Source organism: Schistocerca gregaria, chromosome 2 (genome assembly GCF_023897955.1).
Source record: "Schistocerca gregaria isolate iqSchGreg1 chromosome 2, iqSchGreg1.2, whole genome shotgun sequence".
NCBI lineage: Eukaryota > Metazoa > Arthropoda > Insecta > Orthoptera > Acrididae > Schistocerca > Schistocerca gregaria.
In genome coordinates this window covers 393065430-393085194 of record NC_064921.1, presented here as the reverse complement: position 1 = coordinate 393085194, position 19765 = coordinate 393065430, and the positions used below count along the sequence as shown (strand labels likewise).

Genomic DNA, 19765 nt, shown 5'->3' with positions numbered 1-19765 from the left:
TGCCTTTTTGAATGATGTAAAGTGTGTTGTCATTACTGGATAAACATCTTTTTTCGGTAAATAATTATTTCAAGGTAGGGGGTGACTCTTTAGAAATACTTATCAGGTTATTTAATTTTTTTTTTCTGTTGTATTCTCAAGGAAGTTCCCATTATGTATGATGGTGTAATATTTTTCAGTTGGAACTATACACCACTTCTACTTTATCTAATATTGAAACAAACAGCAATTGGAAGCATACATTTTATTGTAGTGTAATGGATGTGAACAAGGTTTCAGTAACATGAGTCATTGGCCTTGCATATAATTCTGCATGTCATCTGAAAACACACACGCATCAACAAGGCATCATTCCAATCAAAGAATTTTCAATAGAGCAACAGAAATTAATAAACCACAGAAGTGAGATATGTCTTACTGAAAATGCACAGAGCAATGCTTGTAGACAAATATGACTTTCTACAGAGATGATCTTGTAATCCAATTGGTGCAAAGAACCATTCTGTTAAAAAGGGTTCACGGATTGTCAGTTTGGAAACAGCAAACAATTGCAAGCTGTGACTAAGAGCAATGTGAAACCTGGCCAGAAGATCTGACCAACTTCCAGAAAACAATTTTTAGCAAAGAAAGCAGAAAAATCACAATCAACTTCAAACCAGTTGAATTGAAGCATTTCCAGAAGAATATATCAATTCAAGTCCAACTCCTTCTGGGGCCTCCCCTCAAAAATTTCAGAGTATCAAAAACGGATGTGAAAGGTTACACAAAACAAAAAAAACAAGCGAAGCTCAAGAGGCAACTGCGAATAACATTGCTGCTGCTGGATAGGTCAGCAGCGCAGTACAAAAACTTCAAAAAATTTCTGAATCTCTGCCACCATCGAAATACTTTGGCAACTCAGCTGAATGGAACTTTTTTGCTACAAGCCTTGGAAAATCTCCATGTGATGGAATTGGAGAAACTGTAAAGCCCTGACAGCAAGAGCAAGAATTCAAAGACCAACTGAGGACCAGATTTTGACGAATGATTTGTTTAGATACTGTACAAAGAATATCAGAGGAACCCAATTCATTTTTGTTTCAAAAGAAGAAATTGAAACATTAAAAACTGAGCAGGAAGCAATGTTCAAAAATGGCTGCACAGTATCAGGAACAAGGTAGAATCACCATTTTGTGCCATTAAACGAAAAGCAAGCTTGTATTAGAAGAGTATCCAATGACTTTTTTTTTGTGGCAAATGTTGACCAAAGTCATAACAGCTTCATTCAGAAATATTACAGCCTTACAATTGGACCAATACATTGCCTGTATAGTTTGTTGTTGTCTTCAGTCCAGAGACTGGTTTAATGCAGCTCTCCATGCTACTCTATCCTGTGCAAGCTTCAGATGACATGCAGAATTATCTGCAAGGCCAATGACTCATGGTACTGAAACCTCGTTCACATCCATTACACTAAAATTAAATTTATGCTTCCAATTGCTATTTGTTTCAATATTAGATAAAGTAGAAGTGGTGTATAGTTCCAACTGAAAAATATTACACAATCATACATAATGGGAACTTCCTTGAGAATACAACTGAAAAAAATTAAATAACCTGTACCTACTGCAACCTACATCCTCCTGAATCTGTTTAGTTTATTCATCTCTTGGCCTCCCTCTATGATTTTTACCCTCCGCACTGCCCTCCAATACTAAATTGGTGATCCCTTGATGTCTCATAATACGCCCTACCAACCGATCCCTTCTTCTAGTCAAGTTGTGCCACAAGCTGCTCTTCTCCCCAATTCTGTTTAATACCTTTTCATTAGTTATGCGACCTACTCATCTAATCTTCAGCATTCTTCTGTAGCACCACATTTCATTTCAAAAGCTTCTATTCTCTTTTTGTCTAAACTATTTATCATCCGTGTTTCACTTCCATACATGGCTACACTCCATACAAATACTTTCAGAAACAACTACCTGACACTTACTATACCCGATTTTAACAAATTTCTCTTCTTCAGAAACGCTTTCCTTGCCATTGCCAGTCTACATTTTATATCCTCTCTACTTCGACCATCATCAGTTATTTTGCTCCACAAAGAGCAAAACTCATTTACTACTTTAAGTGTCATTTCCTAATCTAATTCCCTCAGCATCACCCGATTTAATTCGGCTATACAGTAGAACCCCTCTAATCAGTCACCTTCGGCACAGGGACCATGGTCGGAACGAGAAAAAGGTTGGATTATCTGAAAAATCTAATATTTATTGCAAAAACTATAAAAAGACATTTAGTACAAAAAATAAACGATCTAAAAACTAAAAGATGTGTACAGTAATATAAAAAGATGTTTTTTACACAGTGTTAAATAGTATATTAACTAAAAAAGTCTACCAACTCTATAATATGTATTGGTTTTAAAAGGAAAAACGACAAATTACAGTACTGTACTGCACATAATAGCGTATTTACGATATATATTGTAAACTAAAAAATGTTCGTAGCACTGTATATAAGAAAGAAATTTGTTACAAAGAAATAAACTACTGTATGTATAAACTAAGAAATGATTATACTGTATGTGCTGTTTTTACAGTAAAAACGATAACAAATTACTTGGAAAAAATTCAGGGATATGTTTTTGATGAGTTTTCCAAGGATCAATCCAGCCTTCACTGGCAGCAAATATACTTTCAGCTTCTAGTTTTTTGTGCAAAACTATCGCTGTTTCTTTGAGAATTGGCCCCAGTATCGGAGTTCCTTTCCTTCTTTCTTGACAAAACCACATCCACAATGCCTTATCAAGCTGTTCAAGTTTAGGCGTTTTTAATGTTTTGAGATTCTTCAGAGTGTTTTCACTATCAATCTTAACTGTATAGGAGTCAATGTCTTTCCGATTCTTCCTGCAATCCTTAATTGTCGTAGCATCTACATTGAGTTTCTTTGCAATTTTTGGAGCGAATCCCCTTCGTCCAGTTACAACTGTACACACAATGAATCTACAGTAATAAGTACGGTAGAGAACACAGAATAAAGCAAACAACGAAGTTTTTTAATCCCAACAAAGGATGGAACTGCACAATAACTACAGTATAACAATATGCACACCGCGCAACTGCTACGGTCGCAGATTCGAATCCTGCCTCAGTCATGGATGTCCTCAGGTTAGTTAGGTTTAAGTAGTTCTAAGTTCTAGGGGACTGATGACCTCAGAAGTTAAGTCCCATAGTGCTCAGAGCCATTTGAACCATTTTGAACGAAGTGCACAGCGATAGACACCACAAAAAATGGCCAGACAGGCGTCCAGTCAGTGACAAGTCGGCACAGGCTCGCGAGCCTCATCATGGTCGGACTAACCGGAGTGACGGACCATCCAAGGTCGGGTTAGAGGGGTTCTACTGTACTCCACTATCCTTGTTTAGCTCGTGGTCTTGCGGTAGCATTCTCACTTCCCGCGCACGGGCTCCTGGGTTCAACTTCTGGCAGGGCTAGGGATTTTTCCTGCCTCAAGATTACTGGGTGGTGCTGTGTCGTTTTAATCATCATTCCTCCCCATAACGGTCTCAGTACAATGGTGCGGGTCTCCCGCATCGTCCCCTATGCTCCTCGGAGTATGGGACACCACCACCACCACCACCACCACCACCACCACCACCACCACCACCACCACATATGATGAAAAATGATGGACTGATAATGTGTCTGAAGTTTCAGAAGAAGAAAATGATGTTAGTCAGTTTCATGCACCCCAATAGACCTGCACATTCATTCTATTGGCCAGTTAGGGAGGATGCTTGTTGGATTCCAAACCAACACATTATTTGTCATTCCAGCGCCATTAGCAACAAAAACCGGTTGACATTACAGCTAGTTAGAATCAACTGTAATTGCTATTAGTAACAAATTTCAGCAAATGAATAAATAAGAACTGAAATATTTGGCTTGGGAACCATAAAGAGTACAACTGGTACATGTATTTTTTAATGTAATATAAATGTAAGTTTATTTGACACAAGATTTACGGGGCCACTTGGATAGCACAGTATGATGAATTTACCATAATTTGACCTTTTGTACTACAACTACACTATTGTACCCAAAAAGTTGAACAGGATCACAAAGTTTTCTTACATCCTGAACAATGGTAAAACAAAGTTGATTATTCATTTCAGTCGCAATGTCAAAATATGAGCCTTTATGAAAAGGTGGTTAGTGGCCCCACCATACTACTTATGAAGCTGTAATTTCGCAATGCTTCATGTGTGGTCTATATGTACATCCTGTAAAAATTTCATCAAAATTGGAAATGGTCGAATGGGGAGCTTGTCTAAATTTAGGCCACTTGACACGGAATGACCCCTTGGGAAATGTCAGAAATCACTTACGTTCTACTCGATGACTTTTCCTCAATTACTATGAACTGTGACCTCTCCAACAGGAAATCATGAATCCAGTCATATAACAGACAATACTCCACAAGCATGCAAATTCACTACAAATCGCTTATGAGGTACGTTGTCAAAAGCCTTTTCGAAATCCTGAAATACAGAATCAACACATTAACTCTGCTACTATTCTTAATTTCAAACAGATATGTTGCCATAATGACAAGACATCCACAATACCACCACACTAACATGTCTGTATTTTATGCTTGTAACCCTTGTTGCAACAGTTAAAACGAGCAATGGAATATTGTGGCTATATCTCTACAACGGTTCAGCCAATGCACCTATACGCATTGGAATTTCAGAATAACAGCTGCACTGATGTTTGAATGTTAAGTGCATTGTGAGGTGTGGGGAAAATAAAGTTCAGAAAATATGAGAGGGTGAAGAAAGAAATAGTTACTGAAAAGAATGTCAAGATCAAAGAAATTAATGAGAATTAAGACCAAGTGGTAGCTGGAACCAAGGACATGTAATGCCAAGTTCCCATCCACAGAATTCTGAGAAATGGGTGTTGTGGGAGTATCCATATAGCACATGTGAAAAAAGTCACCAATGTCACTGCTCTCATGTTGTAGAGCATGATCTGCAACAGGACATTGTTTCCAATGTACACTTTTCTGTTCATGCCCATTCATCAGAACTGATAACTTGGTGGTAGTCGCACCAATGTAGAAAGCTGAACAGTGTTCACATTACAGCCGGTACACAAAATGTGGCTCTTCCTTTGACAGTATGTGTTACACCGGTTACAGGGTTGGTAACCGTAGTGATAAGAGGTAATTGTAAGGCAAGTCTTGCAGCGAGGTGGTTACAGGGGTAGGAGCCATAGCGTAGTGAAATGGGTGCTGAAGAAGCAAAGGTTTCACTGCGACATTGTAGGGATTGGGGAAGTGACTGAAAGCTATTCTTAGTGTGATGGCAACATATCAGACAGGATGCACCTCACTTAAGGGCATCATTTTAGGAACTCTTAGCCTATCCAAAGTCTCCGGTTAACATATGCAAGCCCAGGATAGTAATGACAGAAGTGAACTCTTAAGGCCCTTTTGAGGGATCAGCAGCAGTGCAGGATAGGATCTTATGACCCAGGAAATCCGTTTCTGAACTAGGCTGGTGGGTTAATTCTGACCGGTGATGGCAGAGGTGAGAATGGTGGTGTATTACTGTAAACAGTCTGCATCAGAACAAAGGGGACTCGAATGCCAAGGCTGTATGGGAGGAACATTTGACATGGAAAGGATAACAACTGGCAAAATGTAGGTATTGTTGTTCATTAGTAGTTTTAATGTGAACCGAATTATGTGACCCTCAGTGAGGATGAGGTCAACTTCACGGAAAGTGACACGGGATTCATGAAAGGAGCAAGTGAAATTTAATTGAGAGAATGTATTTAGAGATTTTACTAACTTTAACAGGTCAAGTCTCACCTGAGTCCATATGGCAAAGATGTCATCAATGAATCTCAAATAAACCACGGGCTGAAGGCTTGTAAATCCCACATAAGTTCCCTCCAAGTGACCCATGGAAAGATTTGTGTAGGAAGGAGATGTCCTGGTTCCCATGGCTGTACCACTGATTTGTTTATCTGACTCTCAAAGGTCAAGTAGTAGTTGGGAAGTATGAAACTGATCAAAGTGACCAGGAAAGATGTCATAGTTTTGTGATGTGGTGGGCACTGGTTGAAGCAATATTCAGCAGACAGACAGACCATGTATGTGGGGGATGTTGGTATAGAGGAAGGTGGCATCAATGGTGAGAAGCAAAGTGTGTGATAGGAGTGGGATAGGCACAGATGTCACACAATCTAGGTCAGTGCTTAACAACTCACTGATTTTGAGTGTTAGTGTAACTGTGCCTTTTCAGGCACAGATTCAAGATCGTAGTAGTAGGTAGGGTTGGGAAGGGAGAAGAGGTGTGTGTGCACACTAGGTTTTCTGTGTGAACACTGGACTCAAGCTGACTGTTTAACTTTTAACATAACATAATCAGCTGTAACAGTGATCTTGCCTGGTTAAATCATACTAACTCGTCATGCAGCTCCAAACTTAACTTTGCAGTTCAATCCCCAAAGAGAAGAATTCTATCTGTTTTCTGAAAAAGATGGATCTGCAAAATGTTTAGTACGTCACAGAAGACTAAATTCTTTTAGGAAATTTAACTTGCAGCGATGTTTTGTGTCTTACTAAGCAGAAGAATATGGAAATGGAAATTGCAATGGGCCTGATCATGCAAAGGAAGTTATTAACTTAAAAGGAAGCTATCTGAAGAAGATGATGATGAAAGTCAACTGAGTCTTCTGTATTAAGTGAATTACAAAATTGGTGCACCTTCATGGTAGGTGATTTGATGAAAGTACCTACAGCAGCTGCAGATGAACATTTTTGCCTTTCTCAAACAGAACTGTTTCTGATGGTGCTGTCCAGAGCCAGTTAGCAAAATATTTGTAAAGGTTTTGCAGAATGGGTTCTAGTTCTGGACAGAACCTTTTATATCATGGGCACAGCCCAACTTGCCGTTTTTATTAGAGGCATTAATAAGAAGCTTGATATGAGAGTGCAGCTCCTCTACATGATAGAGATGAACATTACACAACAGAAAGTGCTTTTTTAAGCTACATTGAAGAATGTGTTGAAAATATAGGATTAGCTGTAGAATTTTTTAATTTCTGTGATTACAGATGAAGTGCCAGCGATGAGAGGGAAGAAATCAGGGTTTGGTACACTGCTGGAGGAGAAAATGCAAAAACTTCCTGTGCTGAATGAATCAGGAGCACTCACTGTATAATTCACAAGACTATCTCCAAGAAGTACTACTATAAAATATGAGGAATGTCTTCATACAAGCGTCACGTAAGCAACATTGACTAAAACATTATCAATTTAAGAACTTCCTGAAGATACTGAGAGCCAGTAAGATAGCCTGCCCTACTTCAGTGAGATCTGCTGGCTTAGTCATGGTGCATTATTAAATCTGTTTCTTGTCTGTCAGATAAGTTAAATAATTTTATGGAGATAAATCATGAGTCTCTGGATAGCAAGAGCTCTTGGCGAAAAGTGATCTCATTCTCAACAAATTTAACAAGCTTCTTTGAACATTTCACTACAGAATAAGGATCTGGTGATTACTCATTTCATAGACCAAATATGAGCTTTTGGGAGAGTCTTCTGGAGGAAGGAAATCCAGCTCATTTTCCAAAATTATTGTTCCAGCAAGATGCTGCTGTTGATAAACTTTCAATGCTGTTCACATATTTTAGTTTCCCTTAATGAAGAATTTGAGCAATGTCCAAGATCTGACAGATCGAACATAAAAACTGAACACGATACATTCTGATTATTGTAAAAGCAGTGCGATTCCTGTCTATTTTGCTGAGATGCACAAGTAATAGTAACACCGTTTCATTTTATACATGGGAATGCATTCATTAAGCCACAAGGATACAACGATCCTGTAAAGTGAACTCAATACTGCACATCACAAGGTGGTGTGAGACAGCACTCCAGCAAGCAACCACACAGCTGTTTCTGATACTGCAGTGACGCATGCGTGCGTGCTAAGGCGAGCGCACTGGCAAACCCACATCACCCTCTTCCACACTCAGCTGTGACTCGTTGTCTATCATTTTGTTATTCTGATCTGGCTGTAAGTACAGCATCTGCCATCAAAATCCCATCCCTGTGATACAAACTGACCTGTAATCCCTCCTTCAAATCTCAGGCCCCTCTCAAGGACTAACACCTCAATCCGTATAACTTCTTATCCAAACCAAAGCACATATCTTCACCATTAACATTCTTCCTAAGGTCTGCAAACCCGTTCATCCTAACCATGCCCATAGTCACTGGCTTCAAAGCACTCACCAAACATATATCTGCCTCCAACCTACAGTGCAAAGATATCCCTTCTATATCAAAGATAGCAACCACTTACCAGATAATTTGAATCTGTACTTGTTCCACTCCCATCACACACCTTTCCTGCCACCATGGTTGCCAACTCCCTCTATAACAACACAACCCGTGTACATGGTCTTTTTGTTGCCGAACATTTCCTCAACCATAGCCCGCTTGATTCCAGACCTACAACATCCATCCTACTCATGTTGACTTTATATTTGCCTTCACCTCCTTTATATTCGAGGGGCAGACATACCAACAGATCAGGGGTAAGGCCCTGGGAACCATGACAGTTCCTTTCTATGCAGTCCTTTTAATGGGTTGCTTGGAGTTGCTTCTCCAGGGATTCACAAGCCTTCAGCCCCTGGTTTGATTCAAGTACATTTAATGACATCTTTGCCATAGGTACTCAGGTGAGGCCAACCCATAAAAATTCCTGGAATCTCCAAATACATTCTCCCACTTAAATTTCACAAGGTCCTTTTCTGAACCATGCTACTTCCCTCGATGTTTGCCACATCCTCATTTCACATTGAAACTACTAACAAACAACAGTATTTAAATTTTCACAGTTGCCATCCTTTCCCTGTCATGCATTATGGCTCCTACCCTGTGACCATCCTCACTGTTAGATTTGTCCTACGCTCCCTCTTATCACAATCTATTGCAGCCCTATAGGTGGAAAAACATACTACCTAAGAAAGAGCCACTAATGAAATGACAGTGTACCAGCTTCTGTCTATTACACTGTACAACTACACCTAGTTATAAGTCAGAATGAATGGATGTAGACGGGGGGTGCAAACTGGCAGCACACAATATCCTGTTGCAGAGCATGCTTTACAACATGACCATGGTGATTGTTTCACCATATGTGCCATCTGGATTCTTCTCCCAACACTAGTTTATCAGCAATCTGCAGGTGGGAACTGACATTACATGTCTGGTTTGACAACTACCTCACCTTACCCTATGGTAATTTCTTCAGTCTCAGTATTTATTGTCAGCAATTCTTCCTTTCAGTCCCTTTTAGTTTTCTGTATCTTTATTTTCTGACCCGTCTATCTTCCCCCTCCCCACCTCACCTGTCAACAACATACACTGCCCTCAACCTTTTTGTCAGTAATCTCCATATTTATTACTTGAGGTGTAGCACATTGTTCCATTTCTGCCTTGCAATCAAATTAAAGGTATTTATGTAAAACCACTGTTTGTGTAGTTAATATATAGATAATTTTCCATGTTGTGCACTTTGATTTGAACAGGGACAATGGGAGATGCATGAGCACAGGCCAACCGCAAAGAGTGATGCTGTGAAAAGTCCCCACCTGCTGTGGAGGTGGCATTTACGGTTTGGCATCACAGCTTGGTTGTATGAAAGCTCAGAACAAGTATATCCGCTGCCAATGTTACCACCTGCAGAAACAATTGAAAGAAGCTAAGGAAAAAGTCATTCTCTGATGTTCTGAGTAATAAGTGATTTGTCACCAAACGAAAACGTTAAATATGGTAACAACCAAATACAGAATAGTTCTTCAAAAAGTAGTTATACCATTCCATAGTGAGTTAGTGTAGATGTGAGCCATTACAGCCCTTCACACTCTGCACATGAAAAAGGTAACTCAGTACAAGAAGTGGCACAGCATAGCAGGTTCCCTGCTTCAAAGGACTAAGGAAAGGCAACTGTCTGAAAATAATCAAGTTAAAAGTTAGCAAGAAGAGTATCACAGGGCGACATATTTGATTATTTTACAACCAACAGCAGGAACCCTTTAACATTTGATGCCCTGCCTTCCAACCTTAAGCTCACGCCTTCAAATCTTGGCCAGTGCAGTCACCAATCACTCTTCCCTTCTCATTCCATGTTTTAAGTCTCCCATGGTGACTCATGGATAACATTATTGTAATTCACCTCATTTCCTATACCTTGCTAGTTCTTTTCATTTATTCCTCTTTCTTCCCCTTCAACTGTTCCGTCAGAAGGAGCTACTGTCTCTAAAGTGTGCACATTAATATAACTTTTAATTATGTTCCCCCTCTGCTGCCACTTTGTGAGGGATTTTCATCAATCCAATTTTATTACAACACAAAATGTGCAATTCCGCCCTCTTCTCTCACCAAACAAGTGTCTCCTGTTTCCTCATGGACTCCTTTGCGAGCACCAGAAACAGGGAGCACACTGGTCTGAAGCCACCTTACTTGCAGGTTAACCACATCCACCAGTTCTGGCAGTGGTGCATTCATCACTGTCTATTTGTCTCCTAAGCAGGCAATAGTTCTGTATAACCATGTGTACAACCGATTTAGTAGTGGTCAATGCTAAATAAAAAGCAATGCAAAGACAACGTTCCACACACACAATTTGAATGATACACTGACTCTTTATGTGAGCAATTCTGGTGCAGAACAAAGTTGTTTAGGCACAAACAAACCAACACTTTTTCCTTCCCACCCCTTTATCAAACTATCTTTTCTGTCTCCCATGATCTCCGAGGAACACAGCTGTTTTGAATTAACACTAGCAGCTTTCTTCAGAAGCGAGTCAATTATTTTCACCTCTCTTGGCCACTGGTATCAATAATTTAGCCGATCTTACAGTTACCAACAGTTTGACCATCACAAAAATGACATCTAGGTAATACCAGTCTACGGAAAAAGTTTACAGGACTTTGCAGTTTCTAAAATATCCACAAATTTCCTCTCTATGTCACATTAATTAATGTCTGTCAGTATATACCTAAATGACAGATTGCTGCTGCTATAATATACAAACTGATGGAATGCAAGCAGTGGTCAGTACGAAGTTATCCTGGAAGTTTCTACAACTGTGAAACAGTTACACAGTTAAACACCACTACAAAAGCATATGTAACAGTACAAACAGCAAAAACTTATTTTAACATACCTTGACTTCGTAACACACTTTCCCTGATGTAAAGCCATATGAGGCTCTCGCTCCAGCCCAGATATAACCAAAACCTTGTTCATGCATGGGTGTGGCAATTGTGAAATTTTCCTTGTCTATGACAATATTCAAGTCAGAATCATCTGAAAGAAACATATTTCAACAAAATAATTCTTCAAATTCCACAAGCCATTTTGGCAATGCCAAATAATTTATTATGCACTGAATGAAAGTGAAAAAGTGTGATTCTTCCTTTACTTTAAAGAATCCAGAAAGTAACAAAGATAGAAAAATATAGAAAGAGTTCTATAATTGAAGCCGAAAGGTTGTGCTAAAATCAGTTACTCAAAAAGTATAAATGCCCTTGCATGGGTATTATTTTCCTTCATACTGCATACATATGAATAATAGACATCCTTATATGTGAAAAATTACAATGACATATTGATACTATCAGCAATGTGGCAACTTCCTTATGTATGGAAACTATGCCTTAGTATGGACTTCAAACTTATCCTTAAAGGTAATGCTTTTATTAGAATAGTCACAAAGCATTGCAGAAGGAGATGTTCAGGTTCTACTCTTAGTATGGCATTCAAGTTCTAAACCACATTTAATAACTATGGGATACATAGTGCTGAAGAGTAATTTTTTTCCGACAGCTTTCCACCTTACCTGAAATACATGATTATTAATCTTGAGGAGAATAATGAGATACACTTAACCTCAAACCAACAGTTTGAAGGGCACAAAATTCTAAATCAATGTACAATTAATATTCCATACGGGTGACATGTTGAGCTGCATGGCAGACAAGGACAACAAAATGACTGTTACACATTCAATCTATCCTTTTCATGCTACGGACAGTGCATGTTTAGTGTTTCACAAAGCAATTCCTTCTAGAACTTAATTTTCATTAAGTACTTGACCTGAAGCTCAGTGATGGGGAACAAGAGTTGCAGGACTGCCAATACATCAATATTGAAAGATTTTCTATAGCTATTTAGTGCAAGTTAAACTATCTGGCCTTACATTTCCTTTGTAATGAGCTGTTTATATGACACAAAGTTCATTCTCAGCTAAAGAACCAGACCATTCTACTATGCTAAACAAATGAGGCAAGGAATGTTATCAGCTAAAGGAAAAATAATTTAACATTAGAAGAGAGCTACAGTTGTGAATTTGGGATAATATCTACATTGATGGTCAGGCATACAATTACTGCTTTGTTCACTCCTGACATCAAACAATCCAGGACATGCATACATTTATAGTGATATCCATATCAACAATGCCATAACGACACCTACCCACTTCACAAGCAGCAATCATAACAGTTATAGCAACAGTTTATTAGGCACAGCTATCTATGACAGAGGCTCCCATCTGGGCAGTTCCGAAAAGCTATTGGTGGTTTGAGGGAGAAACGGCACGGGAGATCCATTTGCACGCTAGGTCTGGGGGATAGTGTGCCTGTCTGAAGGCACACTCAGCATACTCAGCAAGGGAGTACTTGTCACTGCAGAATCATCATCCCTGGGTTGCCAGGGATATTTTGGTTTGAAATGTATGGCAGCTGTCAAAATGCTGGTATGGTTCTTGTTGGGTTTCATGTGGAGAGAGGTGCGGATGGAGCCACCAGAAAGGTGATGGTCGAAGTCTAGGAAGGTGGCATACTGGTTTGAGAAGAACCAGGTGAAGTGGATGAGGGAGAAAGTGTTGAGGCTGCGAAGGAACAGACATAGGGTGTCTAGGCCCTAAGTCCATGTGGTGGTGGTAAACCTGAACCAGACTTGAGGTTTGGCTTTTTGGGAGGCTAGGAAGGTCTCCTCCAGATGGCCCATAAACAGTTTGGCACAGGATGACGACATATGAGTGCCCATGGCTGTGCTGCAAATTTGTTTGTATACCCTCCCATGGAAGGAGAAGTAGTTACGGGTTTTAGGGATTCAGGAGGTAAAGGGGTGTGGGGATGATGAAGAGTTGGTGTCTTATGTGGGAGGCTAGATTGTGGGCAGCAGGTTGGAGGTGTTTGTCAGTGAGGGACAAAATTCTTACAGTGAGGGCACAGTAACGAGCCACAATGTGGTGTCCAGGATTGTTGGGCTTGGTGATTTTGGGGACCATGTAGAAGGTGGGGGTGTGTGGTAGGATGAGGAGGGAAATGGTTTCAATGGAGAGTTTCTGGGAAAGGCCTAAGGCTTTAAGCAGGGACTGGAGATTGTGTTGGACATGGGGGATGGGATCATTGTGGCAGAGATCACAGGTTTAGTAGTCAAATGATTGGCAGGGGCCTTCTGCCAGTTACTCACTGTAATTCGTAACAGAAGTGGTGAAAACTTCATCTGCAGACAGAATAACATCAGGATTTATTTTGTGGTTATGTATGGCTACTCTTTTTTTCTACTGAAAGTAGTTCCGAGGAAGGGACCTGGAGAAGGATGATGAAGCTAAGTTGGACTACTCCACCTATAGACTCCACCAGAGTGATCCCATCCCGAAAGTCCAACAGTCTGCAATCCATGCCATAGAACCTTCCCAGAACCTCTCCCCTGAATCCATTTTGTTCCTCACGCTTATGGTAAATGCCCCCACAATCACACCTTCTGCATGCTCCCCAAAATCTACAAACCCTTCAATCCTGCATGTCACATTGTGGCTGATTATTATGCCCCCACAGAAAGAATTCACTGACCTGCACCTCCAACCAATTACCCATAATCTAGCCTCCCACATCGAAGACATCAACCACTTTCTTCACAGACTGCCCACCATCCCAATGCCTTTACCTCCTGGATACCTACTCTTCACTGTTAATACCACTTCCTCATACATGAGCATTTCTCTTGCACATTGTATTGCCAATATTGAACACCAGCTTTCCCAACCTTCTCAAGACTCCAAACCCACTGCCTCATTCCTGGTACACCTAACCAAGTTCATCCTAATCCACAACAACTACTACTACTACTTTGAATTACAGGTATACAAAGAAATCTGCGGCACAGCCATGGGCACCCATATGACACTGTCCATGCCAACCTGTTTATGGGCCTTCTAGAGCACACCTTCCTAGTTTCCCAAAATACTGAACCCCTAGTCTGGTTCAGGTTTACTGATATCTTCATGATCTGAACTCAGAACCAAACTATCTTATCTTCATTCCTTCACAACTTCAATACCTTCTCTCCCATCCGCTTCACTTGGTCCTCCTCAACCCAATGTGCCACCTTCCTAGATGTTGACCAACTTCTGTCTGACATATCCATCTGCATCCTGTCCACATTAAACCCACCAACAGTACCCACATTTTGACAGCTGTCATCCAACAGTACCTGCATTTCAACAGCTGTCATCTGTTTAACACTAAAAATCCCTGCCATACAGTCTGTCCACCTGAGTAACAAAAACTCCCTTGCTCTATAAGTGGAGGGTCTCACCAAGGCCTTGAGAGATGATACTATCTCCCACATCTGGTTCACAAACAGATCTGCTGTGCCAATTCCTCTCACTCCCCTCCCAGAACCACCCACAAAGGAGTGTCCCTCTCATCAACCATAACCATCCCGGCCTGGAACAGCTGAACCAAGTCCTTCCCCCAGGGCTTTGATTACCTATCATTATGCCCTGAAATGTGGAACCTTCTACCCAAAATACTTCCCATTCCTCCTCAAGTTGTGTTCTGTCACCAACCTAACCACCACAACATCTTAGTACATCCCTATGCCACTCCCAGTCCCAGTACCAACACCTTGCCACAAGGATCATAACCCTGTTGAAGACCCAGGTCCAATATCTGCACAACCCACCCATCCAGCACTTTGTATTCCAGTCTTGTCACAGGTTTATCTTACCCCATCAGTGGCTGGGGAACCTGTGAAATCAGCCTTTTACTTTACAGCTGTGCTGCAATCATTGAACAGCTTTTTATATTGGTGTGACTACAACCAGTTGTCTGCCAGGGTGAACAGCCACTGCCAAACTGTGGCCAAGAGCAAGGTACTCTACCCTGTGGCACAACATGCAGCTGAATGTAACATGCTTGCCTTTAATGGCTGCTTCACTTCTTGGGACATCTGGATCCTCCCTGGGACATCTGGGTCCTCCCCTCCACCACCACCAGCTTTCTGAACTGCCCAGATTGGAGTTATTCTCCGCTCCCATAATTATCTTGACTTCAACCTACAGTAACCCACTGTCCCCACACCCTCTCCCAACGGTTTCCATCTCCCCTCATATCTCCCCATTCTTGTCTTCCACCCTCTGTTTGCTACACTGTGCCAGTGCACCTATCCATATTTCCCCACTCCTCTTTTTGCTTATTTTTTCCCTGCCTCTGATCCCCACACAATCTCCTGTCTCTTTGATTTGCATTGAGTGCTGTCATTAACAAATACTGGATGAATACAGCCCGGGTAATGTGTGTGCCATGAGTTATACTGCCTCAAGACATATACACAGTTTCTAACTGTATATTACTTGTATTAAACATTTAATGTAAGTTTATACCTCTTGATGATTAAATTAATATGGTATTTTAAATTTTTAATTTGATTGATAATTATATGAAATGTTGAAAATCAAATTCTTATTGCTGCTGGAAGCTGTTAGAAAGGCAACCATCAACTTGGACTTCGCAGAATTTTAGCTGGTATTTGCAGAAGTTTAGGCTGTACTTTTCCTGAATTTTTGCTCAAAAAGTCATGGTGTGGCCAAAAATTGAGATTTTCCCCCCTCTCAGACCATAAGACGTCAATTTCAAAATGACATGTACTCCCATCTTCTGGATAGAAAAATTTAATAAAGCAGCTGCTCTGAAAACAGGAAAGTGACTTTGGTTCTCAAAAATGTCAGCTTGTCCGTACAACTTATTCCCTTCCTAAAGAGCCACTGTACTGCGACTGATGTGAATTAGTGGTTCTAAACTGAATAGCCTCAGTCAGTACCAATAGCTCTTTCAGCACTGCAAACATAGCCAGCCTGTTAGCAGAGAACAATGTGTTCAACACATCTCTGTGCTCCTAAACAGAAGCTGATGTACATAACACATGGAGTTACAAATCGCAGAAACATACGTATTTTAATTTTATATGGTTTAAATTTGATGTATTCAAAAAAACCATGGAAACAGTATGTAGGAGTATCAAGAATGTAGGAAAAGACAGACTGCTACTTACCTTAAAGAAGACATGTAAAATTGCAGACAGAAACGATTAAAACACATGCATAAAGGTTTTGGCCATAGCCTTCAACAGCAGAAGAGAAGCACACACCATTCATACACACAAGCAAGCACACCTCACGACATGAGCACCTTGGTCTAGAATGCAACTATACACTATCATTCCGTCCCCTTCCCTGTCCCCACCAGACTGCTGCTTGCATCCAGTGCGAGATACTGGAGTTGGAGGTTTTGTGCAAGAGGTGTGCTGGCTTATGTTTATGAATGTAATGTTTCTCTCTTTGCAGAAGAAGGCTATGGCCAGAAGGTTTATGTAAGTTTCTTTTATTGTGGCTGTCTGCAACTTAACGTGTCTTCTTTACGGTAAGTAACAATCTGTCTTTTCCTAAACTGTAAGTATTAAGTGAAGCTACTCTTTGCTACTACAAAATACATTCAGAAGCATCACACAATGGAGCAGATTTACTCTAGACTATAAGTTTCACCCAAATCAAGCATAACCATTTCTCAGCCTCACCAGCATCTGATTCTTCACCCACACTATATAATCCAAAACGCTGTTCAGTCACTAACACCAACTAGGTCACCTTCAAATCCATAAGATTATTGGAAATTTCAGGTTTTTAAAACTTTTCATGACAAGTTCTACTGATGTCAACCCCAAAGCATCCAAAATCCAGTGGCATGTGTCTGACGTGAAAGCATATTGTGAATGGCCTCTTGGAATCACAGTTGCAACGTTCATTATGATACCTCTATAGAACTGTGTTATACTAGCATTGAATTTATGATTAATAATCACATCCAAAGGCTGCAACACACTTAGGTCACCAGGAATAATCATAAGATAACAGTTTTTTTTTACCGTCAGGTTTTATTTCACTCAGTCACCTGTGTGCCAGCATAAATTATCCAGCACAAACACTGATTTTGAGTGAAGATGAGCTCCAGGGTGATAATTCCGCACTGCTGAAATCCATTCTAGGACCAGTTCCTCCGTCATCCACTCACTGCTGTGGGCTCTTAAAATGGTATCAACTGGGAAGGTTTCTTCCTTAGGAAGGGTTTTTAGATTAAAAGCCATGTATGACACCAATTTTTGTCAATCAGCTCTAATGCTTAACATCACTGTGCACAAATGCTTTTCAGTACCACATTTATGTATTTGCACACTACATTCCCATACGTTATTTACTACAATACTGCCGGCATATTGAAATCTACCTGAATTTTGTCTGCATTCCCTATCTGGGAAGAACATAATTTTTGCATCAAAGTTTGATTACATAATGCTGAAAAGATACCAGACTGTTTCCTTAAGTCTGAGGCAGTTTTTGCACAGTTGTAGTTCTGCAACGCACAGATTATTTCATTGCATAAATTACCAGACCCCATCTTGCAGCCTTCAGTTTGAATCATTTTTGTTGTAACAGCATAGAAACATTTCCTATTTTGAATTACAAAAACAAGCAAGTCATTTTCCACATCTGTAAAGTAGCACTTTTGTTCTCAAAGTGCATACTGACAGACACACTACCAATGAATAGGTTTGTGTTCTTAACATCAAATCTGCATTCAGCTTTCAGTATTGATTTTTGTAGCTGATAACTTTAAGTTTAAATTTCACTCTTTCACTAGTACATTCCTTTCCACAGTCACTCACAAACAAAAGATCAACTTTTCTCTCGCCCTCAACTTCCTTACACCTCCCGATAAATCTGCTGCTTCCATGACACTCAAGTGAACTTCCATGACACTCAAGTGAAAGTCTGGTGCAGATGGTTTGCCACCTAGTGGCAGAGCAGGTGAAGCTTAAGATTTTAGCATGATGATTCTATTCTGCCAGCAGTTAACCCAGGAATTGGAAAGGGAGAGATGCAACTCAAGAGTCCTGTCTAATTTAACTCTCTCATAAATTTAGTAGTGTGGCTTATATTTGAGATTTACTTTTTGCTATAATCTCGTGTCAAAAGTTGAGGTGTGGCCTATATTCATGCAAATACAGTAATATGGATGGTTGTGCTCATGATTTTCATCAGCGCCCTCCATCTTCTTTCTTGTCTGTATTTATGTTTTTTTTCCCCTCATTACTGGCAATTGTTTTTGCATTTGTCTTTTCAGGATGTTTTATCCCTTCTTTGTAATCAGTAACCTTCACCACTTCACTGCTTTCTGATGAATTTCATTGTTGATTCCCTATCATATGTTTTCAGGTCTTGTTTGGTATGCAGTCGGTAATTTGATCTTTGAATACTCTTGTGTTCCAACATTCTCTTATGCACTGCTAATGAACCCTGCTTTCAGAATTTAATGTTTGTCACATTTTGTTTGAGCCTGTATCTATAAAGCATGAGAAGGTCAAGTGTGTCATATCACCACCTCCCTATTCTCATCTCCCACCCTTTGACAATGCACCTACCCATCATTCCCTGTTCCACTCCCCCACCTTCCTCCCACATCCCTGCCCTACAATCCCTTGACACTGTGCCTGTTGTCATCCTAGACTCTGCACACTCCGCCAGACAGCGTTCATATCGCCCCCCATCTGTACACTATCACACCTTCCTCTTCCCTCCCCCGACTGCTGCTAGGATCCCATGTGATAATTGCATTCTGGCCCAAGATACTGGAGTTGGCAGTCATACATGCATGAAGGTACTGCTTTGGTATATGAAAGGTGTGTGTGTGTGTGTGTGTGTGTGTGTGTGTGTGTGTGTGTGTGTGTGTGTGTCCCTCCCTTTTGCTGATGAACGCTGTAGCAGAAAGCTTGATGTACATATCTTAATTGCAGGTGTCTGCGACGTAACATGTCTTGTTTGCAGTAAGCAGCAATCTACCTTTTCCTACACTTTCGATATTTCTACCTAGAGTTGCCACTGTTTCACTCCAAAGAAAATTCATTCTGCTGTAGTACAATTTAGACTAAATGTTTGAGGAGAAACAAGACTAATTAATACTTTTTGGAATTGTAAAAGTGTTGCTCAGAATTAAGTTTTCTGTTCTATTAAATCCATCATATATACTGTAAGAAAAGAATATGGATCATGCAACTCAAAGCTACACACAAATTTTCACTTCTTATAAAGAGTACAGCACATTAATGTGAATGGGAATTATTGAATGTTGAAATGACTCTGTGTGCAAAAGAGCAAATGATTGAACTCGCTCCCCACTTGAGAGTTGTGGACTATTGCTCCAAGAACATTTTAATCTTCATGCCAATCATACACTGAGGTAACAGAAGTCGTGAGAAAGGAGATGCGCATATATAGATTGTGATAGCATTGTGTACACAAGGTATAAAACAGAAGTGCATTTGTAGTGCTGTCATTTGTACTCA

The 19765-nt window shown here is 40.2% G+C and overlaps 1 protein-coding gene across 1 annotated transcript in view; it reads right to left on the bottom strand.

Moving 5' to 3' along the window:
* LOC126321930 (heterogeneous nuclear ribonucleoprotein U-like protein 1) overlaps positions 1–19765 on the bottom strand; it is a 105707-nt gene that overhangs the window by 64984 nt on the left and 20958 nt on the right. The window contains exon 5 of the mRNA XM_049994241.1: positions 11241–11383. Within this exon, the coding sequence (XP_049850198.1) occupies positions 11241–11383 (143 nt within the window). The remainder of the gene's footprint in view (positions 1–11240; positions 11384–19765) is intronic.